The sequence below is a fragment of the Pituophis catenifer genome, unplaced genomic scaffold (assembly GCF_029215685.1).
Source record: "Pituophis catenifer annectens isolate HBS135680 unplaced genomic scaffold, rPitCat1.0.hap2 SCAF_1, whole genome shotgun sequence".
Lineage (NCBI taxonomy): Eukaryota > Metazoa > Chordata > Lepidosauria > Squamata > Colubridae > Pituophis > Pituophis catenifer.
The window spans coordinates 5,761,842-5,789,020 of NW_027256881.1; the positions used below are offsets into that span (position 1 = coordinate 5,761,842).

Sequence of the window (27,179 nt, forward strand, 5' to 3'; positions counted from 1 at the left end):
ATAGTCCGGCCTGGCGGAACAACAGGGTCTTCAATGCGCAGTGAAACACCCGGAGGTCAGATATCTTACGAATTTCCGGGGGCAGTTCATTCCACAGGGCTGGGGCTCCCACAGAGAAGGCCCTCCCCCTGGGCGTCGCCAGCCGACATAACTTGGCTGATGGCACCCTGAGGAGACCCTCTCTGTGGGAACGAACTGGTCGGTGGGAGGCTATTGGTGGCAGAAGACGGTCTCGGAGGTACCCGGGTCCTATGCCATGGAGCGCTTTAAAGGTGGTAACCAACACCTTGAATCGCACCCGGAAGACCACCGGGAGCCAGTGCAGCTCGCGCAGGAGGGGTGTCACATGGGCATAGTGGGTTGTGCCCATAACCACCCGCGCGGCCCGCATTCTGGACCAGTTGGAGCCTCCGAGTGCTCTTCAAGGGGAGCCCCATGTAGAGAGCATTACAATAGTCCAACCGGGAAGTAACAAGGGCATGAGTGACCGTGCGCAGGGCGTCCCGATCCAGAAAGGGCTGCAACTGGCGAATCAGGCGAACCTGATAAAAGGCCCCCCTGGCCACGGCCGTCATATGCTCTTCTAAAGACAGTCGCGCGTCCAGGAGGACACCCAGATTGCGAGCCCTCTCCGTGGGGGGCAAAGATTCACCCCCAATAGTCAGCGATGGCACCTGCTGACTATATCGGGGCGCCGGAAGCCACAGCCACTCGGTCTTGGAGGGGTTGAGTCTGAGCCTGTTCCTCCCCATCCAGACCCGCACGGCCTCCAGGCAGCGAGACATCACATCAAGGGCATCGTTGGGGTGGTCTGGGGTGGAGATGTACAGCTGAGTATCATCAGCGTACAGATGGCACTTCACCCCAAAACCACGGATGATCTCACCCAGCGGCTTCACATAAATGTTGAACAGGAGGGGCGAGAGGACCGATCCTTGCGGCACTCCCCATGCGAGACGCCTCGAGGTCGACCTCTGCCCCCCTGCCAACACGAACTGCGAGCGGTCGGAGAGGAAGGAGGAGAACCACTGCAAAACGGTGCCCCCTATTCCTAACCCCCTCAACCGCTGCAGCATGATACCATGGTCGATGGTATCAAAAGCCGCTGAGAGATCTAATAGGACTAGGACAGAGGAACAACCCCTGTCCCGAGCCCTCCAGAGATCATCCACCAACGCGACCAATGCCGTTTCTGTGCTGTACCCCTGCCTGAAGCCCGACTGGTACGGGTCTAGATAGATAGCTTCATCCAGGTGCCGGGGAAGTTGTCGTGCCACCCCGCTCTCAACAACCTTCGCCACAAAACGAAGGTTGGAGACTGGACGATAGTTGGCTAATTCAGCCGGGTCCAGGGAAGGCTTCTTGAGGAGGGGCCTCACTACCGCCTCTTTCAAGGCAGCAGGAAAGGCACCCTCACCCAGAGAAGCACCTATAATCCCCTGGAGCCAGCCTCGTGTAACCTCCCGGGAGGCCAGTACCAACCAGGAGGGACACGGGTCCAATAAACACGTGGCGGCACTAATCCTACCCAGAACCCTGTCCACATCCTCGGGAGTCACAGGATCAAACTCCTCCCAGATAACATTCTCAAGACCTGCCCCGGTCTCCTCCCGTGGACTCATCCAATCGGAGTCCAAGCCATCCCGAATCCGAGCGACTTTATCGTGCAGGAATTGCACAAAATCCTCAGCACGACCCTGCAAGGGATCTTCCCGCACTCCCCCCCGAAGAAGGGAGTGGGTCACCCTAAACAGGGCGGCTGGGCGGTTCTCTGCAGATGCGATAAGAGCGGAAAAATGGTTAGATTTTGCCGCTTTTATCGCCACTAGGTAGGTCTTGATTTAAGACCTCACCTGTGTCTGGTCGGAATCGGATTGACTAGTCCTCCAAATGCTCTCTAGGCGTCTTTTCCGACGCTTCATCTCTCTCAGCTCCTCAGAGAACCAAGGAGCTAATTGAGAGTACAAGACATACCAAGTCAATGGGTACCCGCTGATCTGCAACTAGGTCTGGCTTGTACTGTTGTATTATACCCACTCCAAGTTCATCCAGAAGCTGCCAGAAACAAGAAAAAGAGAGGAATATTAGAAAGGAATATTATGGGTTTGCAAAGCAAGATAACATATAGAGACAGTTATACAGGTAGTCTTCAACTTACAACATTCATCTAGCATCCATTCAGAGATACAAAGCCATTAAAAAAAGTGAATTACAGCCAATCTTCTCACTTATGATGGTTGCAGCATCCCCACAGTCACATGATCAAAATTTGGGCGTTTGGCAACCAACCTGTATTTATAACAGCTGCAGCATTCTGAGGTCATGTGATTCCCCATTTGCCACCACTCCAGCTGGCTTCCGACAAGCAAAGTCAATGGGATAAGCCAGGTTCACTTAACAACTGCATGATTTATTTGGCAACTGCAGTGATTTGCTTAAGAATTGTGGCAAAAAAGGTCATAAAATCAGACATGACTCGCTTAACATAGCAACAGAAAGTCTTGCCCCAATTATGGTCGTAACTTGAGGACTACCTGTTCTGGACCAGAACTAATATTGCAATAAATCACAATATGGTTTAATCTGGATTAAGTTATTCAGGAGTGGTTTATGTAGTAACTATAGCTTAACATGACTCTCATTATTGATAGGTTTTGCTTCTTTTTAGAATAAACCAAAATCCTGTTGGTTTCTTTGAAACATTCTCACTTTTTTTTGTATGAATAACATTTAACTCCAGCATCTAAGTATGGTTTAGTAATTTAAATCATCAAATGGAGGCTCTGAATCACAAAATAAGCCATTTTGAATCAAGCCATTATTTAATACAATGGCACAACTGGATTTTGTTTTTTTAAAAAATCATGTAAAGCTAGGTTTCTTTAGGGATTTCCTGTAAAAAAACATTTTTATCAACAAGGAATCAATATTTCTATAAGCTAAATCAACAAGGAATCAATATTTCTATAAGATATAAACCATTCTCCTTAAAATCAACCCATATTAAACAAAAAAAATATTTGCTCCAAAGCTTTAAATCATGATTGTCCAACCTTTTGGCTTGCCTGGGTTGCACTGAGTGAAGAGAAATTGTCTTGGACCGCATATAAAATATATAATTTAGTTAATCCACTGTATATAAATAGATAATATATCTATTTTTTTACTTTTTTCTTCCTTTTCGTAAGTTTTATGTGTGTTTTTCTTTTAGCCAGGTTTCTCCTACGTACCTTTACAGGGAGGATACATGAGATGTGGGTGTGGCTTACTGATGATGGCTAACGAGCCAGAAATAGATCTATATAAGTCTCTCACTAGGCAGCATAGGGCAGCATAGGGCCTGCTGGCTGCCAGAAGAAAAAAGCCCAGAATCGAGTGGATGTAACTCCACTGAGCTAGGGCTGTAGAAAGAAAAATCTTGGTTACGTAGGAGAAACCTGGCTAAAAGAAAAACATAGATAATATATATAAATAAATAATAAATAATAAATATAGTATAGTTAATGCATACACATGTATAATGTATATCTTTCAGTTTTAAAAATATTTTTATGGGGCCACATTATTAGCTGTCCAGGGCCACACGTGGCCCATGGGCTGCAGGATGAACACATCTGCATTAAAAGAATATTAGTACTTACTTTTGCCCCATGGAGCTGAAGTGATGGATCTGCTTCCTCCATGCATTTACAAGCCACTTCGCCAAGTTCTAGTAAGCAGCTTTGAGCAAGAATAAAATAGCCCTTCACAAGCAGTGCTAAAACCTGTAGTAGATTGAAGCCGGGAAGGGAAGGAAAGGGAAGAAACATAATGGGAGTTAAGGAAACCTATCATATGACTGTGAACATATCTAAATGGCTATTTCAATATCATTGCCAATAGCAACTGTGATCAAAGATGGCTGCCGATTTTTCATTTTATTCTTGTCGCATATTCTTATTTTTATTTTGAATTTTATATTAATATTTTTAAATAGTGTTTGCCACTCAGAGTTGTTTATACAAACTGGGCACCTATATCAATTGAGTAAACTAAAAAATAAATAAAACAAAATACGAATTATAATTTCTGTCAGCTGATATTTGAAAAATTGCAATAAACTATCCAGCATATTAAAGGTGAACAGATGTACTGTCACTTCCCGTGGACTTTCAGATTAATTTGCAAACTAAACACTATTTAAGGATGTACCCCAGAGCAAAATTCTAGTATCTAATGCATCCTAAATTAAGTTAGAACAGTGGAAGCTAAGAAGGAGCATTCTCAGTTGTAACTGTGCTGGGAATGATTTCTGCATCTCTTTAATAGCTTTGGGAGCAATGTTACAGACAATCTGCTCGTGTCCCAGGCTCTGGGCCTACTACAGTATTACCATTTTTTCTTCTCTATCTCTATTTAGTTATTTAGTAATACCTATGTATTCAATCAATCAATCAATCAATCAACCAATCTATCAGTTTCTATAGCGGCCCATCATAGCCAAGTGACTCTGGGCGGCTTGCAATTCTAAAACTATAAGAGCCGAGGTGGCACAGTGGTTAGAGTGCAGCACTGCAGGCTACTTCAGCTGACTGCTAGCTGCAGTTCGGCAGTTCAAATCTCACCGGCTCAAGGTTGACTCAGCCTTCCATCCTTCCGAGGTGGGTAAAATGAGGACCCAGATTGTTGGGGGCAAGATGCTGACTCTGTAAACAGCTTAGAGAGGGCTGTGAGCACTATGAAGCGGTATATAAGTCTAAGTGCTATTGCTATTGCTCTAAAACTATCAGGCACGGGAAATCAAGAATAGCATGTATAAAAGCTCAGAGCAATTTTTTGATTCTATGTTCAATGGAGCTGGGTGTTTACTGGCCGGATGCCCTTCCTGTTGCCAATGCAGATATATTTTTTTTCAGCAGATATATTCTCAGTGTGCCCAAAGAGAGAAATATCTGCCTCTACCTAGAATCGAACTCAGAGTCCTCTGATTGTGAGGCGAGAGCTCCACCTCTAGGCCACCGCACCACTCAAACTATCTGAAAAATGCTGAAAGAAATTAAGAGAGGAATCCCTCCAGCAGCTGCTTCCTGCAACAATTCAAGGCTGAATTGTTGCTCCCTCTTACAACTCAGGATCAGATTCCACCACAAATACGATTAAAACAATAAAAGCATCCAAAAATAAAGGTGTACAGCAGCCGAGATAGATCGTCAACTAACAGTAAAACCAAGAAATGGGGGCATTAACATGTTCCGAAGATTGGGGCCATTCTAATCCCTCACGGGAGAATATTCCACAAGGCAGAGGCTACAGTAGAGAAGGCCCATCTTCTAATTCCCAACAGGTTGACAGGATCCGCAACGTGTCCAATTTGCGGAATCAAATCGGATGGGTATAGATCAGGGGGTGTCAAACTCGATTTCATTGAGGGCCGCATCAGGGGTGTATTTGACCTTGGGAGGGGGGGCAGGGTGGGTGTGGCTAGGGTGGGTGTGGCCAGCTCAACATCACGTATGTCGGGCGCGTGTGTGGTGGCCTGAGCGTTCTGCCAGCAAAAACGGGCTCCCGAGCTCCGTTGTCGGCTGTGATGGATTCCTGCAACCCTCTACTAGCGGAAACGGAGCTCAGGAGGGCTGCCCAGAGCCCTTCCAAGCTCCATTTTCGGCTGCGACAGGCTCCAGCAACTCTCTGCCAGTGAAAACAGAGCTCCATTTTCACTGGCAGAGGCAACACAGGACAGTCCTTTGCTGTTTACAGGGTTAAGAGGGTTCCAGATCTGGCCTCCGGCCTTTGAATTTGACACCCTTGGTATAGATTCTATTAGCAACCAACCAGCTGTCTCTCCTTATCCACCTACCTGCAATGCCTCCAGGCGAACTGGCGAGGGCTCATAGGCGCTAACTGTTGACAGACAGCTGGTGTCACTATCCGAATAGCAATCTTCTCGGGGCAACACAGCAAGAGAGATGCAGAGACGCAGGAGCCAACAGGGCTCAGTTGGCGTCTTCTCCGGGGCAAGCAATGGTTCTCCTGAGACCAGAGTAGGTTCTCTACGCCATTCAGGTGCACCGGAACGAAGCAGCAGGGTGGGTGTGCCATCGCTCATCCCCAAAGAGACGGGCTGCTGCAAAAGGAGACGCACCTCGGGCAAAGGGGCTTGAGCCGATACGATGGAACCCAGTAAAGTCAGACTCGAGACTCGAACATTAACATCTAGGAATAATAAAAAAAATAAACAGATGGCACGCATGAAGCAGCTACTCTAAGCCAAAGGAAGATGGCACCCTAATGAATTATAGATTCTAGAGGAAAGGAGCAACGGGTACAGATGGTGCCCAATCAGGGGTGGCCTGCTTGGGGTTCGGGAGAACCTCTAGCTAAGATTATGTGCAGTTTGGAGAACCCCCAAACCCTACGCCTGGCTGGCCCCACCCACCCCTCCTCCCCGGAGTCCCCACACAGCCAGATGCAAGTAAGTGCAGGGCACGTGGGGAGGCTCGGGGAGGGCGAAAAAAGGGCCTACCAGAAGTTGCCCGTTTCCGGCCTCCAGAGGGCCTCTGGAGCCTGGGGAGGCCGTTTTCATCCTCCCGGAGGCTCAAAGAAAGACCCCCCCCCCGGCTGTGGTGCAGGAGGCCGACTAGGCCACGCCCACCATGGCCACACCAACCCAGCAACCGGGCAGAGAACCCCTTGCTAAAAATTTTGAAGCCCACCCCTGTGCCCAATGTCACAGAACAGCCTGGAAATCCAAGCCTACTGCCTGTACCACTTGAGAAGGGGCGCAGCAATCAGAATAAGGCTGGGAAAAGAAACAGCAAGCACTCCAGAAGATGGAAACTATGAAAGGAAGGCTGGAAAATGGCCCAGTTCAGAAAGACACAAGGGAAAAAAGCTTCAAATTAAACAGCATTAGGTATTCAGCCGACTTTTGTGTATTTGTGTCTCTTAAAAGAACAAAACTTGTGATCTGAGGGGAAAAAAAAACTCCAATCCACGAGCAAAACGTCTAAAAACAGATGGGATATAAACCTGTTGTACCCCACCATCTGATGCTTCTGTAACTGGCACACACAACGTTGCTTCATCCCCAAAACAACCAGCTGGACAATACGTTTTACTGCAAATAATACCAGCAACAAAACGGCTACACAAAGGATGTGTGTAAAATGTATAATGTGTAAAATGTGTAAATGTGTTTAATGTGTAAAAGGAGCCTGGTGGCGCAGCAGACTAAAGCACTGTTATTAACATCAGCTGCCTGCAATTACTGCAGGTTCGAATCTTACCAGGATCAAGGTCGACTCAGCCTTCCATCCTTTCTAAGGTAGGTAAAATGAGGACCCAGTTTGTGGGGGCAATAAGCTGACTTTGTATAAATATACAAAAAGTATGAAGGCTATTGCTTAATGCATTGTAAGCCGCCCTGAGTCTCCGGAGAAGGGCGGCATATAAATCAAATTTAAAAATAAAAATAAAATAAAATAACTGCATACCTTTATGTTTAATGTATGGCTTTATCTGGTTCCATACTCTTGATAGCAGACCAGGCTTCAAACGGTTGTACGGTACATTTGACACCAGATTGGCAAGGCACTGTCAACAAGGAAGAGAGATGAAAAATTACCTCGAGTTAGGACCGCAAACGAGCCCAAAATTTCCATTGCTAAGCAAGACAGTGACCCAAAGAGGCTTTTCCGAAAGGCAACTGGACTTTCTTTCTGTTTTGCTTCTCATCCAAGAAGCTTCTTCAGTTCTGATTGAAGTCGGAACTTGAAGAAGCTTCTTGGATGAGAAGCAAAACATTTTCAAACAAAACAAACAAACGAGGAAGTCCAGCTGCCTTTTTGAAAAGGGACTTTTGGGACAAGCATGACCTGGGTGACTGAGAATCTCCAGAGACGGATGTTAAATTGCTCCAGTTTACGACATTTCCTGCCGCAGTTGTCAAGTGGATTGCTGCAAGGGTTAAGTTAGTAATACGGTTGTTCAAGTGAGTTTGGCTTCTCCGTTGACTTTGCTTGCTAAAAAGCTGCTGGTGATTTTTTTTTTTAATTTGATTTATATACCACCCTTCTCCGGAGACTCAGGGTGGCTTACAATGCGTTAAGCAATAGCCTTCATACTTTTGTATATTTTTATACAAAGTCAGCTTATTGCCCCCACAAACTGGGTCCTCAATTTACCTACCTTAGAAAGGATGGAAGGCTGAGTCAACCTTGAGCCTGGGGAGATTCGAACTTGCAGTAATTGCAGGCAGCTGAATGTTAATAACAGGCTATTAACCAGCTGCGCCACCAGGCCCCTTCTTACATGACCTAGGGCAGGGGTCTTCAAACTTGGCAGCTTTAAGACTTGTGGACTTTAACTCTCAGAATTCTCCAGCCAGCTTTGCTGGCTGGAGAATTCTGGGAGTTGAAGTCCACAAGTCTTAAAGCTGCCAAGTTTGAAGGCCTCTGACCTAGGGATATGCTAGTTGCCAAGAGTTCGAATTTCCCTCACGGGCCCATGGGCAATGCTACAACCGTCATAAGTGTGAAAAATGGTCGTAAGTCATTTTTTTCAGTGCCGTTGTAACTTTGAACAGTCACTAAACAAATGATTATAAATTGAGGACTACCTGCGTGAAAGAGGGATTAGGATCCTGTTTTAACATCCTGTTTTCTTATTTCCCACACCACCTTTTTCCTTTGGGGGAGGGGGGGCATGTCAGTTTAAGAATATAAGAAGGAGGGTGAGGACTGTCCTTTTCTTAATCTTTTAGTGCTCTGTTAAGCTTTTCCAGCTAAATTTCCTCTCACATCTTGGACATAAACTTTTTCAACTTCTACCCTCAAGACGACGCCATAGGGCATTGATGGCGAACCGACGCCACGCGTGCCACAGATGGCATGTGAAGCTGTATCAGTGGACACGTGAGCTCAGCTCAGGTACGCATGCGCGTGCCAGCCAGATGATTTTCGGGCCTTCTGGGCCCACCAGAAGTAGGGAAACAGGCTATTTCCTGCCTCCGGAGGACCTTGGGAGGTTGTGGGGAAGGCCCGTTTTTCTCTCTCCCTAGCCTCCTGAGCCTTTCTAGGAGTCTGGGGAGGGTGAAAATGGCCTTCCCCTCCCCCTCCCCAGAGCCCTCCGGAGGCCAGAAACAGCCCGTTTGCCGACTTCCAGTGGGCCCAGAAGGCCCGAAAATCAGCTACCGTGCCATCACATGGCAGGAGCAGGGGCAGGGCACATAGAATTATGGGTGTTGGCACGCATGCGACCCCCACCCCCACCTCGCTCCTGGCAGGCGATGGCAAAAAAGTTAGCCATCACTACCATAGGGCATTGAACGCCAGAACAACTAGATAAACAAATAAATAATAAATAAATAAATAAATAAATAGACACAAAGTTTTTTCCCACATGCCATCACGCTGCTAAACAAATAATTCCCACAACACTGTCAAACTATCTAGTAAGACTATATTACTATTATTCTTCTCATCTTTCCTGTTACCTATCTCCTTATCTTCTTATGACTATAACTTTGTTGCTTGTATCTTACAACATATACTGTTTTATTTAATATCCTAGTATGACTTATGTTGCTTATTTAGTATTCTATATTTAGTATTCTATGACTATCACTAGTATCCTATGTTCTATCTTATGATTTATGATGAAAGTACTGTGTTTCCCCAAAAATAAGACCCTGTCTTATATTTTTTGGAACCCCAAAATAAGCACTTGGCCTTATTTTTGGGGAGGTCTTATTATTTTGGGGTGCATGGAGCAAGATGGGGCTCCTCTTGCCGTCTTACCTGATTTCTAGCTCTGCGTTTAAATATTTTCAGGGTGGGCTTATTTTGGGGGGGGAGGCTTATTTTAGCGCATGCGCTCAAAAGCCTGATTGGGCTTATTATCAGGGGGTGTCTTATTTTTGGGGAAACAGGGTATTTTTATGATGACTATGATCGTGATTTATCACTTGCTGCTTGTATGTACATTGAGAGCTTATGCACCAGAGACAAATTCCTTGTATGGCCAATCACACTTGGCCAATAAACAATCCTATCCTATCCTTCCCTATCCCTATCCCTATCCCTATCCAGCGGTGGGTTTCACACTTTGTTACCAGCGGTTTGCTTCGTGCGTGCACCTTCCGCGGATGCACCTGGCCTCAAAAATGTCCCTGAATAAGACGGCATAGAGCCAGGGCAGGTGGGCAAGCCCACCTGCTATTTCAGCTCCCGGTTCGCATGAACCGTCTGAATACCACCTCTGTCCCTATTCCTATTTTAAATGCCTTAAGTATAATGAAGCAAGTCGATTTGTTGCAGCAATTAAAGGCACTAGATTGGAAGGCAAGAGAGTGTGCATTTTACTCGTCCTTTAGCCACAAAAGAAAACTGGGTGAGTTTGGGTCTATTCCTCTTTCTCAGCCATAGGAAGAAAGAAGTGGAAAACCACTTCCAAAAAATGTTGCCAAGAAAACAAGGGACTTGTCCAGGCGGTCACCCTCATGACTGATTTGAAGACATATAAGCAAACACACTCACACACACATATACAAATATACAATTGTTATCATTTGAAAGTTGGTCTCATAGGGATCATCTTCCAACATGGAGCCACTCAAATGTGCTACATTAAATGGATTGTCTGGAGATTACAGGTAATCCTTGATTTACAACAGTTCATGATCGTATGATCAAAATTTAGACACTTGACAAATATTTATGACAGTTATAGAGTCCCGGGATCATGTGATCTCCTTTTGAGACCTTCTGACAAGCAAAGTCAATGGGGAAGCCAGATTCACTTAACAACCATGTTACTAACTTAACAACTGCGGCAAGAAAGTTCGTAAAATGGGGCAAAACTCACTTCAACACATTTTTCACTTAGCAACATACATTTTGGGCTCAATTGTGGTCGTAAGTCGAGGACTACCTGTATAGAACCAGCTCCTTCATGGAGGGCTCTCGGCTGGAGAAAACTGGATTAGCAAGGTGTGGCTAGGACTGCTGTAATGCCACTCTACCGACAATAGGAGGAAGAAAGCAATGATGATGTAAAATAATTAAGACAAACCTTTGCAATTAACTTTGAATCATCTTTTATGTAAAACAGTGGATGGAAACTAAGAAGCAACCTGTAACTAAGGAGAAATTTCCTGACAGTGAGAACAATTGCTGCTGCTGCTGCCTATCTCAGTCACCTGGAACAGGCTGAAAATGGGGCGCGCAGAGGCCGAAAATGGGGTGTGTGGAGGCAGCAATAGGTGGCAGTGACGCTAGGCGGTGCCAGCGCTGATAGGCATCGGTGATCCTTGCAGCCTGGAACAGCTGATCGGAGGTATTCCGGGAGGCAGATCCAACTGCCAATCAGCTGCTCGTGCTAAATCAGGCTGTGCTGAAGTTGACCACGTTGTTTGCTGCAAGGAGGCAAATTGCTGGGAGGCAGAAGCTGGTGGGTGGGTGGGGCTTCGGCAACATTTGCTGTACAAGACGCACAGATATTTCCACCCACTTTTTTGGGGGGGGGCTAACGTGTGTCTTATACTCCAAAAAATATGGTAATGAGAACGATTTGCCTCCAAAAGTTGTGGGTGTTCCATCACTGGAGGTTTTTAAGAAGAGATTGGACAACCACTTGTCTGAAATGGTATAGGGCAAGGATGGCTAACCTTTTTGCCATTGTGGGCCAGGAGAGGGGGGGGGCGGGGGAGGGTCACGCGTGCATGTGCCCACACCCATAATTCTTTGTGCCCTGCCCTGGGCATGCACGCGCAACCCCCCTCCCTCCCCCCGGCTCTTGGCACACGATGGCCTGGTAGGCCCGTTTTTCTTTCTTACCTGGCTCCTGATCCTCTCTCTTTATCTGGGAAGGGCGAAAACAGCCTTTCCCACTCCCTTGGAAGCTCTTCAAAGGCCTGGAATGGCCCATTTCCCAGCTCCCAGTGGGACAGGAAGTGACTTTTTTGCTGTCCCCAGCCTCCAGAGCCTCTCTAGGAGTCTCTAGGAGCCCCTCTAGGAGTCTCTGGAGGCTGGGGACAGCAAAAAAGTCACTTCCTGTCCCACCGGGAGTTGGGAAATGGGCCGTTTCAGGCCTTTGGAGAGCCTCCAAGGGAGTGGGAAAGGCTGTTTCGCCCTTCCCAGATAGAGAGTTTGTGATTTTTAATTTTTGGGCCAAATTTATATATATTTTAATTGTTTTTTAATATTTGTTATTTCATGTTCTTAAGTCTGGCTGTACACCGCCCTGAGTCCTCAGGGAGAAGGGCGGTATATAAATTGGAAATAAAATAAAAAATTAAAAAAAGAGAGGATCTGGAGCCAGGTAAGAAAGAAAAACGGGCTCCCCCACCCCCACCCCGGCCCTCCGTATGCAGGAAACAGCCTGTTTCCCTACTTCTGGTGGGCCCAGAAGGCCCGAAAATCAGCTGGCCAACGGGCGCATGCGCCCCAGAGCTGAGCTGGCATGCCCAATGATATAGCTACACGTGCCACCTGTGGCATGCGTGCCATAGGTTCGCCATCACGGGTATAGGGCTTCCCACCTGAGCAAGGGATTGGACTAGAACACCCCCAAGGTCCCTTCCAACGCTGTTATTCTGTTACCCAGAAGTAGCAGAACAAAAGCAACTTCTGTAGACAAACATTTACCTTGATTATCTGGGTGAGGGTTTGGGACGAAGATTCGGCCACCAAAGCCAACAGCATACACCGGTGAAGTTCTCGGATGCTGGAGGCAACGCTCACCGAGAAGGGTGTGAATGCTCTTTTGTGATCAATGGCATCTTCGGCAATGGACAGGAATTGCTTGGAACCTTCCAAAATGGAGGAGAGAACTTGAAAAGCACAGGCCCGGGTCTGCAACAGAACAAAAATCAATAAAGAAGTTGAGCCAAGGCACCTGATGGAGCACAATTATCTCCTACATCAGTTCTCAAGGATACCGCCAGAAGTCCTGGCTGACCTATGGAAGGCAGAGACGGTCTGAGCCATTGATCGCTCCCTTAGCATAGCCTTCCTTTAGCAAAAGCCCTTTATAGCTCTTTGGTGTTATAAAGGGCTTTGGTGATAAAGGGCCAGAGTGCCAGTGGAGGAACTTTAGAGTGAATTGGACTGAACTCTCTTTAAGAAGCATATTCAATTACATTCCTGCATCCTGGACCTCACGTATAGATGTTAGTTGAGTTGTTTTTACTCTGTCTTAAACCTTATTTTATTTATTTTTGATAGGATAGGATAGGATAGGATAGGATAGGATAGGATAGGGTAGGGTAGGGTAGGGTAGGGTAGGGTAGGGTAGGGTAGGGTAGGGTAGGGTAGGGTAGGGTAGGGTAAGGTAAGATAGGATAGGATAGGATAGGATAGGATAGGATAGGATAGGATAGGATAGGATAGGATAGGATAGGATAGGGTGGAGTAAGATAGAGAAAGGTAGGGTAGGGTAAGGTAAGGTAGGGTAGGGTGGGGTAAGATAGGGAAAGGTAGGGTAGGGTAAGGTAGGGTAGGGTGGGGTAAGATAGGGAAAGGTAGGGTAGGATAGGGTAAGGTAGGATAGGGTAGGGTAAGGTAGGGTAGGATAGGGTAGGGTAGGATAAGGTAGGGTAAGGTAGGATAGGGTAGGGTAAGGTAAGATAGGGTAGGGTAGTATAGGGTGGAGTAAGATAGGGAAAGGTAGGGTAGGGTAAGGTAGGGTAGGGTGGGGTAAGATAGGGAAAGGTAGGGTAGGATAGAATAGGGAAGGGTAGGATAAGGTAGAGTAGGATAGGGTAGGGTAAGTAGGGTAGGGTAGGGTGGGGTAAAATAGAGAAAGGTAGGGTAGGGTATGTAGGGTAGGGTGGGGTAAGATAGGGAAGGGTAGGGTACGATAAGGTAGGGTAGGGTGGGGTAAGATAGGGAAAGGTAGGGTAGGATAGAATAGGGTAGGGTAGGATAAGGTAGGGTAGGGTAGGATAGGATAGGATAGGGTAGGGTAAGGTAGGGTAGGGTAGGATAAGGTAGGGTAGGGTGGGGTAAAATAGGGAAAGGTAGGGTAGGGTGGGGTAAGATAGGGAAGGGTAGGGTAGGATAAGGTAGGGTAGGGTGGGGTAAGATAGGGAAAGGTAGGGTAGGATAGGGTAGGGTAGGGTAGGGTAGGGTAAGGTAGGATAGGGTAGGGTAGGGTAAGGTAAATAAAATGGAGTGGAGTGGAGTGGGCTGGAGCATTCTGCTTGCAGTGTTCCATGACCACAATAAAGTGAACTGAATTGAATCCTATTCAATTGCAATGAGTGCTTGGAAGAGAGCATATGCTGGATCTTATGGGACGGGTAGACGTTACAAAGATAACGAATCCTCTTACCTTAGGGGAAGGATCCTTTAAAGCAATTGTCATCAAAGACACTGTCTGTGGGCTTCCTATTCCAGGTTCATCAGGAATAAATGCTGACCAGTAACCATAGAGGACTTTCTTCTCTATGGATTTCACAGCGGAAAGGAAGCAGGTTAAAGCCCCTTGGCGAACTTTAGCTTGGAAAGACCTGGCATGAAATAGAAACAAAATATAAACAGGCAGAGTGGGGAGGAAACTGATTTAACACCTTAAGTAAATGACATTGTCCCATTGGTCAAAATAGGCAGGGGGGAAAGTCTTTGTTCTTAGAATATAGAACATAGAATAATAGGGTTGGAAGGGACTTTGGAGGTCTTCTAGTCCAACCCCCTGCCCAAGCAGGAGACCCTATACCATTCCAGACAAATGGTTGTCCAGTTTCTTCTTGAAAACCTCCAGTGATGGAGCACCTACAACTTCTGGAGGCAGGACCTTCCACTGATTCATTGTTCTGTCAGGAAATTTCAAATGTCTTCATTTGAATGTTGTATTGTTTGCGATGCCCATCTCACAAAAAAATTGAAACTGAGCGGCATACAATCCTTCGCTTAAAAAACCCCAATAAATCTATAAAAACCTTCATTGTTAAAAAGTACAAAAAGCACAAGGACAAGAGAGGATAATATTAATCACGGTTAGGAAGACATCGCAATGTCTCCCGAGTTCCTTGGGGACCCCAAGCAGGATGACATTAGCCAGATCCCGAAAGGCTTGTGGAAAATTAAGAGGATCCAATGGATGGAAACTAACCAAGGAGAGAAGCACTAAACTAGAACTAAGGAGAAAATTTCCTAACAGTGAGAACAATTGATCAGTGGAACAGCTTGCCTCCAGACGTTATGGGGTGGTTCATCACCAGAGGTTTTTAAGAAGAGACCGGACAGTCGTTTATCAGAAATAGTATAGGTCTCCTGCGAGAGCAGAGGGTTGGACTAGATGACCTCCAAGGTCCCTTCCAACTCTGATACTGTCCAGCTGAAGCCGGATGTTCCCTATCCATACCCTCAGTCTCCAAGCACTGAGATACGATTGCACATTAATTGCTTAATTTGTCAACCTATTGATGATATCTCATCCCATGGTAACGGATGAGCTCACGCAGTGGCTTCGCCTAGATGTTAAATAAGAAAAGGGGGAGCATCAAGCCTTACAGCATCCTCCTGGGGAGGGTGTGTCTGCCCTTCCCCAGTCATCATTGCCTGGAATCAACCCCAGAAAAAAGGAGGCAACCCAGCACAGAACCATGAGGCCACTCCCGATCCTCTGAGATCATCAGGAAGGATACCACGGTTGAGGGTGTCGATGGTGTTTGTTGCCATGGTTTTAGTTTTTACAGAGGCAAATTGCCATGTGTCATTTGAAGCAGGCAGTAGGCAGTATTGATGTTTTAATGTTTTAATGTCTTCTTTTAACTTTTGTATGGGATATTGTTGCATTATTTTATTCTCAGTTGTAAGCCGCCCAGAGTCCCTTGGGAGTTGGGCGGCATAGAAATGCAACAAAATAAATAAATAAATAAATAAATAAATAAATAAATAAATAAATAAATAAATAAATATTAACCCATAAATAAATAGAAAAACCCCCTCTTTGCTCTTCTCAATACAGGCAGTCCTTGACTTACAACTTTTCGTTTAGTGACCGTTTGAAGTTACAACAGCGCTAAAAACAGTGACCTAAGTCCGTTTTTTCAAACTTAGGACCGTTGCAGTTTCCCCGTGATCAAAATTCAGAGGCTTGGCAATTGGCTCGTATTTATGACGGCTGGTTGGAGTGTCGCGGGGTTACTGATTCCCCTTTGGCGACCTTCTCACGAGGAAAGTCAATGGGGAAATCAGATTCACTTAACAACCATGATACTCACTTTTAACAACTGCAGTGATTCAAATAACAACTGTGGCAAAAAGCTGTCTTTAACAACAGTCTCACCTAGCGGTCGTTCAGTTGAGGACCACCTGCATTTGTTACCAACAGAGGCAGGGATGGGACTGAAGAAACCAAGCGAGAAAAAAAAAATTCTTGCTTTTGAAAGAACGCGAGTCAAAGAGAATTCAGCCACGCTTGCTGTAAAATGAACACGCACTTCAACGCTGCATAAAGGCAGCGGGGAAGAAGGGGGGGGTGTTGAGTGGTTGCCATCACAAACCTTGTTTTGCTCTGCATTCCACCTTCCGCATCAGAATATTCTGAGTCACTGCTGCTGATTCTCTTCCAGCTGAAAGCGTGGGAAGGTAAACGCTCTTTCGCAAGGGAAGGGTATTTATCACTGAATGCCCAGTTTGTCATCTTAGAGTCCCGATCTTGCGAGAACTCATCCTTTAATGAGGGTTTCTCTACTCTGCTTCCTTCGGCACCCCCTGGCTGCTCTTTTGTGGCACCTGCTGCTTCTTCCGGCTTCCCTTTCTTCGGTTTGCCTTTAGGTTTCTTCCTCCTGTTCTGTTAGCAGTGGTTGTGGGGAGCAGAAATGATACAAACGCAAGTCTTTTCAATTCCATGAATTACATGCAGTTCTCTTTAGCAATAGCACTTAAGACTTACACACCTCTTCATAGTGCTTTTAAAGCCCACTCTAAGTGGTTTACAGAGCCTATTGCCCCCAACAATCTGGGTCCTCATTTGACCCACCTCGGAAGGATGGAAGGCTGAGTTAACCTTGAGCCTGGTGAGATTTGAACTGCCAAATTGCAGTCAACCAGCAGTCAGCAGAAGTAGCCTGCAGTACTGCACTCTAACCACCGCGCCACCCCGGCTCTTTAATCAATCCAATCATCTGATGTTTTTCTAAATATTAGTATAGAATAGCCTGGGTAGGATTTTTCTCTCGGCATCAAGAAATCTATCTCAATTTAAGAGGCCTCCACGATAAATACTCTGATTTATTCCATGATAAATACCCTGATAAGCCAAAGGGTATTTCCCCCAGGGAGGGGAAGAGGTAGTTAGGGAATATTTTTTTTTTTATTTGATTTATATGCCGCCCTTCTCCGGAGACTCAGGGCGGCTTACAGTGCGTTAAGCAATAGCCTTCATACTTTTGTATATTTTATACAAAGTCAGCTTATTGCCCCCACAAACTGGGTCCTCATTTTACCTACCTTAGAAAGGATGGAAGGCTGAGTCAACCTTGAGCCTGGCAAGATTCGAACTTACTTTAATTGCAGACAGCTGGTGTTAAATTACAGTGCTTAGTCTGCAAAGCTATCCAGGCTCTTACTGGATAATATTGCATTAACCCCCTATGTTCCTCTCGTTGCAGGACATGATCGTCAGTTGAGGGGGGGGCTGTCAGTCCTGGAGGCCATCTTTTACTTTGGATCTTCAAGGCTGCCACATTTAGTGCTGTGGGAAACTGGGAGGGGGAATTGTATGGTGTTGGAGAGATATCTAGCTATAATAACATTCCTTTCTCTGAGAGTCAAGGACATCCTGCCCTGCACCTGGAGGGGTGTGACTGGGAGGCATCTCCCGTTGGGATGGTGTTTTGATTGGACCACGTGATGGACATGTGGGTGCTGGGCAGGGACTTGGACTTTCCTTTGGGTGGGGAAAACCTGGAAACTTTCAGATTCGGGTTTTCCCAGATGTGCCAATATGACATCTCTAATAAAATGGAACTTTGAGGAACTTCTAGCCTTGGAATCTTCTTTCATTGGGGGGGTGTTACTTGGAACCCTGACACGTATGACCTGTTCTCTTCGTTTAAGGCACCATGTGGCTAACAGTGCCTCCAGCTCAGGATTTAAATCAAAATAAAACGAGTATTTCATGTTTCACAACAGTTGCTTTGGAAGTCCACCCAGTCCAATTTTCAGACCCTGTTTGGTTATAAGCGAAAGCTTCCCGTTCAAATCCCTGGCATCTCCTTCTAGCAATGGGAAATCCCTGTTTCAAAATATGAAAAGAAGCTGTCAGCTAGAACAGGATTTCCATTCCATATTCTGCTGCCCTCCAGTTGTGTTAAACCTCTCATCCCCAATTAAAACTGCCATTCATGGAGATTATGGGATTTAGAAGCCCCATAAGCAGCAATTAATGAAGGCAGATAAATGCTTATAAACAGACACTTTGCTCTACAGCAGGGGTGTCAAACTCAATGCCCGGGGGCAGGATCCGGACCGCAGGGTGTTTTGATCTGGCCCACGAGGCTGCCCTGGAAACAGTGAAGGACCGGCCCGCGGTACCTCTGCCAGCGAAAACGGAGTTTGGGAGAGCTGTGTTTGGCACTCCTGCGCTCCGTTTTCGCTGGCAGAGGGCTGCAGGGGGCCGTTGCAGCTGAAATGGAGCTTGGGAGCCCGCTTTCGCTGGCAGGGCACTTGGGCCACCACGGGCACCCCCGACATGAGTGACGTTGAGGTGGCCACACCCACCCTGGCCACACCCACCCCTGCACCCCAAGGTCAAACACAACCCTGATGCACCCCTCAATGAAATCGAGTTTCACACCCCTGCTCTACAGCAATGTTTCTCGATTTTGGCAATTTAAGCTTTGCGGACTTCATCTCCCAGAATTCCCCCGGCTGGCTGGGGAATTCTGGGAGTTGAAGTCCACACAGCTTAAAGTGGTCGAGGTTCAGAAATACTACTATACGGTACAGAATATCAGGCGCTGCTGTAATGTGCCTTTTCCAAAACATTACATTTTTTTTTCCAGACAGACAAAAACAGCCCTCAGCTTGTGACCAGATTACATTTGAAGTGACTTAAGTTTAATGCACAATGCAAACAAACCATATTTAAAAAGTTTACCCCGCTCAGTTTAACACTGTTCTGCTCCAACTTCTCGTGCTCGATGGGTGACCGGCTGTCGTACTGAGGAAGGAGTGCTGGATATAAGATGCTGGGCATTTCTATGTTAATTCCAGGGAGTCCATGAAACATGCATTTCTGAAATCATCAAAGAAAATCCTAGACATCAGCACTATAATCTACTTAGTGCTTAATTACGATAATTTAAATTAAATTAAATCGGCTTTTTTTTTTGCAAAGAACCTTTGGTATTTACAACCAAAATTGAGCCCAACATTTCTGTTGCTAAGTGAGGCAGTTGTTTAAGTCATTTTTACCCCACTTTACGACCTTTCTTGCCACAGTTGTTAAGCGAATCACTGTAGATGTTCAGTTAGTACAGGGGTTCCCAATCTTTTCTATACTACGCACCTCTGATATATTCTCGCACCCCTTAAAAAAAAAGCTTCTTCTCCGGTAACTTTGTATTGCTAACTAGGGCATACAAAACCTTTGCCAGACCAATTCTTGAATACAGCTCATCCGCCTGGAACCCACACTGTATAGCTGACATTAACATGATTGAGCAGGTCCAGAGGTATTTCACGAGAAAAGTACTCCACTCCTCTACTCACAATAGAATGCCTTATGCCACCAAGCTTGAAATTCTGGGCTTGGACAATCTGGAACTGCGCCGCCTGCGATCCGATCTAAGCATAGTACATAAAATTGTCTGCTACAATGTCTTACCTGTCAATGACTTCTTCAGCTCCAACCATAATAATACACGGGCACACAATCGATACAAACTCAAGGTAAACTGCTCCAAACTTGATTGCAAAAAATACAACTTCAGCAACAGAGTGGTCAACGCCTGGAATGCTCTACCCAACTCCACTGTTACAGCCTCAAACCCTCACAGCTTCAACTTCAAATTGTCTACCGTGGACCTCACCCCATTCCCAAGAGGTCCGTAAAGGGGACATGCATAAGTGCACCAGCGTGCCTACCGTCCCTGTCCTACTGTCCCCATTTCTTTGTATTCATTTCCTTCGTTCATGTCCATGTTCATATTTATACCTGCTATCTTGTACATGTTTGACAAACTAATAAACAAACAAATAAATAATTATATACATATAATTATACATATACACCAGGGGTGAAATGTAAAATGTGTTACTACTGGTTCTGTGGGCGTGGCTTGGTGGGTGGGTGGGTAATGTGACTGGGTGGGCGTGACCAACTTTTTTTTTTTTTTAACTTTTCAAAGCATTTTTTCTAATGCTTTGAAAAGCCTCTGGCGATCAGGCAACTCAGCTGGGATCGTCAGAGACTTTTCAAAGCATTTTTTTTACCACCTCTTCAGCCAAGAGGTTGCAGAAAAAAATGCTTTGAAAAGCCTCTGAGGATCCCAACTGAGCCGCGCGATCATCAGAGGCTTTTTTTTTTTACTTTTAAAAGCATTTTTTCATCGGAAGAGGTTGTAGAAAAAATGCTTTTAAAAGTAAAAAAAAAAAAAAAAGCCTCTGATGATCATGCAACTCAGCTGAGTTTGGTGGGGGGGGGCGCAGGGATTTTTGCTACCGGTTCTCCGAACCACCCGCTGCCATTGCTACCGGATCGGGCGATATACACTATAGTTTTGAAACTTCTAAACCCAAGTTTTCGCATCCCCTGTAATATCGTCTCGCACTCCCGGTCGGGAACCCCTGAGTTAGTAGCACAGTTGTTAAGTGAATCTGCCTTCTCCATTGATTTTGCTTGTCAGAAGGTCGCAAAAGAGGATCACGTGACTCTGGGACATTGCAACTGTCATAAATGGGAGTCAGTTGTCAAGCATCCAAATATAAATTGTGTGACCTTGGGGATGCTGCAATGGTCATAAGTGTGAAAAATGGTCATGCCACATTTTTTCAGTGCCGTTGTAACTTCGAATGGTCACTAACTGAACATGTTGTAAGTAAAGGACTATCTCTATTCTCCTTTATTGAAACAAAGAAAAAAAAACCCATCTATTCTTTTAAACGTCAGTTGGATATCATAATTTTATAGGGTAAAATTTAATACCCTGGATGACAAAAGTCTAATGCAAAGCTTGTCCAAAAACTGATCTGAATCCTTTGGATACCATGGGAATCCAAACTCTTAAGAACTGGTAATTTGTTCAGGATAGCGATGATTTCCATTTGCACGTCTACCAAGCACAGGGAACAGTTTTTGTGCACACGGTATTGAATTAGCACATCGCACCAAATCATGGTTTGCTGAATAAAGCATCATGGCTTGGGCCGCGCACTTTAGCAGAACTAAAAATCATGTTGTACAAAGCTTTATTGGATTTGCATTTGTGATGCAAAGCTCAAACCACAAATCATATTCTGGCTTAAGGTGACATGTAAAACCAGCTGCGAACTATCTTTGGACATCATAATGCACGATGGATTATTGTGACAGATGTCAGTCTAGCCTCCCCCATTATACATACACAGTACAGAGACAAACACCACCCCCATATGGCTTTAAGATGAGACACTTCCATTACTATTTTGGAGTTAGCCCTATTCTGTGTGTCACCCACACTCAAAACGGTGGATAAGGTGATAACAGTACAGAAGTACCATAATCCATGATTTGGTTGATTTGCTTCAAACAAACATAGACGCTATTACTCTCATTTTGAGTTTCGGCAACAACAAAAATTGGGATGTGCCTAAAACAGCAATAAGATAGTCCTTAACTTACAGCCATTCATTTAACAATTGCTCAACCACACTGAATAAATCACAGACTTTAGTTCAGTGTGAGACCAGATCTCACATTTACAGCCATCACAGAATCCCGATGGTCACATGATCACTTGGCAACTGACTTGTACAGATGGTCTTCCACTTAACAACAGTCCATTTAGCGACCACGTGAAGTTACAACAGCATTGAAATAAGTAACTTTTAACCATTTTTCACACTTACGACTGTTGCAGCATCCCCACGGTCACGAGATCAAAATTCGGGTGCTTGGCAACGGGTTCATATTTATGACAGCTGGGGTGTCCCAGGGTCATGTGATTCCCTTTTGCGACCTTCTGACCAGCAAAGTCGATGGGGAAGCCAGATTCACTTAAACAATCCTGTCACTAACTTAACAACCACAATGATTCATTTAACAAATGTGGCAAGAAAAGTCCTAAAATGGGGCCAAACTCACTTAACAAATTTCTCACTTAGCAACAGGAATTCTGGACTCAATTGTGGTCATAAATCGAGGATTACCTGTATTTATAATGGTTGCAGCATTCTGGGGCCATGCGATCGCCATTTGAGGTCTTCCCAGCCAGCTTCCAACAAGCCAATCAATGGGGAAAGTCGGATTTGCTTAACGACTATGTGATTCACTTAACAGCTGTGGCGATAACGCTCATAAAATTGGGTGCAACTCACTTATCAACCACCTTGCTTACCAATGCAAATTCAGGCCCCAATTGTGACCACAATCTACCTGTAGTAGATCTTGACCGTTTCTTTACAGACATGCCAAGAGGAAAACAAAGCTGCTTGGCTCACTGCTATCAAATCAATTATGGGTACTATACTGTGGCTTGTGCAATTCTAATTTTGGAAACCAGAGGCATTTCAAAAGCATTCTACACATCTGAGTACAAAAGGCCCGTCAAAAAATTTTTCAGGGTTGTTTTTGGGGCACTCAGGGAACCTCTGTTAAGTCAGGGAAGATTTCCACTTTAAATCTCTTGTCACCTTTAACACAGCCAGGAGGGAACCAAGGAGATCAGTCTGGGTCAGCCTCATCTTTCCTCCGTTTAAGAGTGACTGGATTCCCTTCAAAGCATTTTGTAACAGCTGGAATGGAAACAAAAAACAATGAGCCTTCTTCCAACTATCCGGGAATAGCACAAGTCTATCATCTAGAGCAGGGGTCACCAACCTTTCGGACCTCAGGGACCACTAAATTCGTAATTTTAAATCCCGCGGACCACTAATATGATCTGCCTAATGACCGGCTGGGTGGGCGTGGCTAGGTGGGCATGTGACTGGGTGGGCATGGCCACCTCAATGTCACGTCGAGAGGCGCCTCGCCAGCCTCTACTCGCCCTTCCCCTCCCAGCCACTCCTCGCCTCCCGGCCCGGGCTCCTTAGAGCCCCAACAGGAAGCAGTTGTTGGAGCTAAGCAGCCACCATGAGAAAGTTGGCAGAACAGCTCAGTTCAAATTGGATCTGACGAAGAAGGAGGCTCAGTAGAAGCACCTCACTGAGGACTAGGAGCATAGGCTTTCCAAGCAGAGGGAAGACCTGCGGGAGTGCAAGGCCAGGTACAGGCGCCTGGGGGCTCAGCGGGCTGAGATAGTCAGCCAGTTCCAGGCCATGATGCAGTCCCACTGGAACAAGGCCCTCCGGCTCTTCGCCACCAGTGGCTCTTTCCTCCAGCCTTTGGCCAAAGCCCTGCACCGAGGCCAAAGCAGACTCCAAGTTGGAATTTCTGTCCCCCTCCGACCCACACAAAAAGACCCCGAAGGGGAAGACTCTCTGCAGCAACACAAATGTTCATTGCACGTATCTGTCCCAGGGCTGTAGTTTGAGGACCCCTGATTTAGTGCAAGATAAAAAATGTAAATAATTTTTCTGCGGACCACCAAAATTTTCTCGCAGACCACCAGTTGATGACCGCTGATCTAGAGTGCAATTTTATCTAGGTGATAAAAGTCCAAGGGCAAAAGTTTCCCTCAAGTGATTAGAGTTTGAGAAGTTGCTCAATAATAATACCGGTATCACACCCAACTTTAATTGCAAACTCAGCCTGTGGTTTAGAATAAGTAACCATTCGGCTTATGTAAGATCATTCCACATGAAATCAATTTCCAAAATTTAACCCCCGCAATTAATTAGCAACCTCAGACAGTCCCCCAAAGTACGTTTAATAATACAGGGACATAGTTTAGTTTAGTTTATTTGATTTATATACCGCCCTACTCCCGAAGGACTCAGGGCGGTGAACAGCCAAACAATAAAATACATAGGTACAAAAAATTTAAAAACCAGATAAAATCGAATTAAACCATTTTGGTCCAGACAAATTAAAACACCCCAATAATTTAAAAGCAGATTAAAATTTACATATTAAAAAGAGGGAAAAGATTAGGCCAAGCCTGCCTGGTGGAATAAAAAGGTCTTCACAGCGTGGCGGAAGGTGCGCAGATCCGGGATCCTCTGTATCTCCGGGGGGAGCTCATTCCAGACAGTAGGTGCCCCCACAGAGAAGGCTCTCCCCCTAGGGGCCGCCAGTCGACATTGTTTGGCTGACGGCACCCGGAGGAGTCCCTCTCTATGAGAGCGTACTGGCCGGTGGGAGGCTATTGGTGGTAGTAGGCGGTCCCGTAGGTAACCAGGTCCTAAGCCATGGAGCGCTCTAAAGGTGGTAACCAAAACCTTGAAGCGCACCCAGAAGACCACCGGGAGCCAGTGCAGCTCGCGCAGGAGGGGGGTCACATGGGAGCACCATGTCGCTCCCATTACCACCCGCGCGGCCGCACTCTGCGCCAGTTGGAGCCTCCGGGTGCTCCTCAAGGGGAGCCCCATGTAGAGAGCATTGCAATAGTCCAGGCTATTGTAATGATTTCCATTACATGATGTCCCAATTTACCTCTCTTGGACCTCAGTTAGAGGTTCACAACAAGAAAATCCTGAAATGCTTCACTTGAAGCATGCTTACAGGAAAAGCCACAGCTTTTAATTAAAGCAACAGCTTAAATTCTACTGATCAAGGAGAATATTTGTAGCTCAGGGTTGCATTGTGGGGTCCTTGGTACTCTCTGAGCTTGGTTCTCCCCTTGCAGATGTTCCATTAGTTTGGATGAGTGCAAGAAAATAACCAAGTTCAGAGAGCACCCAGGAACCCCACAGTTTAAATCCTATCCGACAAGACTGACTCAGAGCATCAGGATTGGTAATTAACCCATTTCCAAAGTGTGATCAAGGAAGCCACACAATACATAGCTCAATTGTCCCATTCTGTCCCTCAGATGTAGTTCTCTCCACATCAATGTTTCTCTCAACCTCAGCTACTTTAAAATGTGTGGACTTCAACTCCCAGAATTCCCAAACCAGCATTCTGGAGAGCCCATCTTAAAGTTGCTGAGATTAAGAAATACTGCTCTACAATCTCTGGAATGTAATAAGCTTTCCTGTCCATGTTGGGGATGCTGTTTTTAGCAGGTCTGTTCCAAGTGTGTCAGGGCTGTGTTTCTCCTGGAAATTACTAACAGAGATGGAGATTTGGCATTCTACATCCACAATATACTGGCGAGTCAGGTTTATTTTTTCTTTCCAACAGTGACAGGAAGAGAATGGGGAAATTGCAAATAGAAGCCAGGGTGAAAAACGGAGGAAAGAAAAATAACAATCCCAAGGAGGATTGTTTTAGAAAAGTGTTTTAGAATAACAGAGTTGCAAGGGACCTTGGAGGTCTTCTAGTCCAACCCCCTGCTTAGGCAGAAAACCCTACACCACTTCAGACAAAGGGTTATCCAACCTCTTAAAAACTTCCAGTGTTGGAGCATCCACAACTTCTGGAGGCAAGTTGTTCCACTGATTAATTGTTCGAACTGTCAGCAAATTTCTCCTTAGTTCTAGGTTGCTTTTCTCCTTGATTAGTTTCCACCCATTGCTTCTTGTCCTGCCTTCAGGTGCTTTGGAGAATGGTTTGACTCCCTCTTCTTTGTGGCAGCCCCAAGATACTGGCTATCATGTTTCCCCTAGTCCTTCTTTTCATTAAACTAGACATACCCATTTCTTGCAACCGTTCTTCATATGTTTTAGCCTAATCCTCTTTGTTGCTCTTCTCTGCACTCTTTCTAAGAGTCTCAACATCTTTTTTACATTGTGGCGATCAAAACTGCATGTAGTATTCCAAGTGTGGCCTTACCAAGGTCTTATAAAGTGGTATTTGATGGTAGCCAGTTGAAGGTGAGCTTTGGTGGGAATGTATTCCTCCTGAAAAACTGGATCTGCAGCTGGGAAGTGCTCCTAAATCTGGCTATGCTTCTTGACTCTCAAATTACATATTGGAATGAGATAGGTGAGGAAATGGAAATAGTGGGCCTTCCCTTTCTTAAAAAAAGGATTGAAACAGTTCAGTTCATTCCTCACAAAAGATCAGATGGCATTCTGCAGTTCCCTGAAAGTAGGGAGGCTGGGTGGTCATTCCCCGATCTCTCCCTTATTGCCCACCTGTCTCCTAAAGAATTGTCTTTGTCCTTACCATGCAAAAGGTGATGTCATCTACTTCAGTCTCTTTGGAAGACTGTAAGAGGCTCAAGAAAGCCTGAAAGCAGAGCTCTCTGTAAGATTCCTCCAGGTAGGGCTGTCCAGGTAGGCTAAAAGACAAGCAGATGCAAAGGAGGAAGATGAACTACAGAAAAGAAGTAATGCTTTTATCTGTCTGTTTAGAAAATGTAGTAGAAGGAAGAAGCAATCACTTCATATCAGAAAGGTCATAATATCTGAGACCCCGTGGAAGGAGGCAAAATGCTTTATCCAATAAAATAAGGAGGAGATTTATTAATCGAAGCAATCTCTCACTATGCTACCCATGTTTCCCCGAAAATAAGATCCTGTCTTATATTTTTTTGAATCCCGAAATAAGCGCTTGGGCTTACTTTCAGGAGGTCTTATTATTTTGGGGCCCGTGGAGCAAGACGGGGCTCCTCTTGCCGTCTTACCTGATTTCCAGCTCTGTCTCCCTAACCCTAACCAGAGGAAATGGCGGGGACCTGTTGCACATGTGTTTAAATATTTTCAGGGAGGGCTTATTTTGGGGGAAGGCTTGTTTTAGTGCATGCGCTCAAAAGCCTGATTAGGCTTATTATCAGGGGATGTCTTATTTTTGGGGAAACACGGTATTATTCTTCCAAGTATTAGACAACATAGAAAACTGATGGCAGAAAAAGCCTAGTGGTCCATTGAGTCTGATCTTTGATGGGTTTGTGTGTGTGTGTGTGTGTGTTTGTTAAGTTTTGGGGTTTAACCCAAGCATGTTTAAACTAAAAATATCCCCAGGTATGTGCCCTGACCTGTTTTTTCTGCAGAAAACATAATTCTATA

At 45.5% G+C, this 27,179-nt stretch overlaps 1 protein-coding gene across 1 annotated transcript in view; it reads right to left on the reverse strand.

Moving 5' to 3' along the window:
- Positions 1-27,179, reverse strand: part of HEATR6 (HEAT repeat containing 6) — a 48,635-nt gene that overhangs the window by 16,526 nt on the left and 4,930 nt on the right. Inside the window, exons 5-14 of the mRNA XM_070932019.1 lie at positions 26,338-26,452; positions 22,821-22,922; positions 19,087-19,224; positions 16,487-16,776; positions 14,311-14,488; positions 12,624-12,830; positions 7,473-7,572; positions 5,837-6,192; positions 3,642-3,764; positions 1,975-2,055 (exon numbers count right to left, since the gene is read on the reverse strand). Of these exons, the coding sequence (XP_070788120.1) occupies positions 1,975-2,055; positions 3,642-3,764; positions 5,837-6,192; positions 7,473-7,572; positions 12,624-12,830; positions 14,311-14,488; positions 16,487-16,776; positions 19,087-19,224; positions 22,821-22,922; positions 26,338-26,452 (1,690 nt within the window). The remainder of the gene's footprint in view (positions 1-1,974; positions 2,056-3,641; positions 3,765-5,836; positions 6,193-7,472; positions 7,573-12,623; positions 12,831-14,310; positions 14,489-16,486; positions 16,777-19,086; positions 19,225-22,820; positions 22,923-26,337; positions 26,453-27,179) is intronic.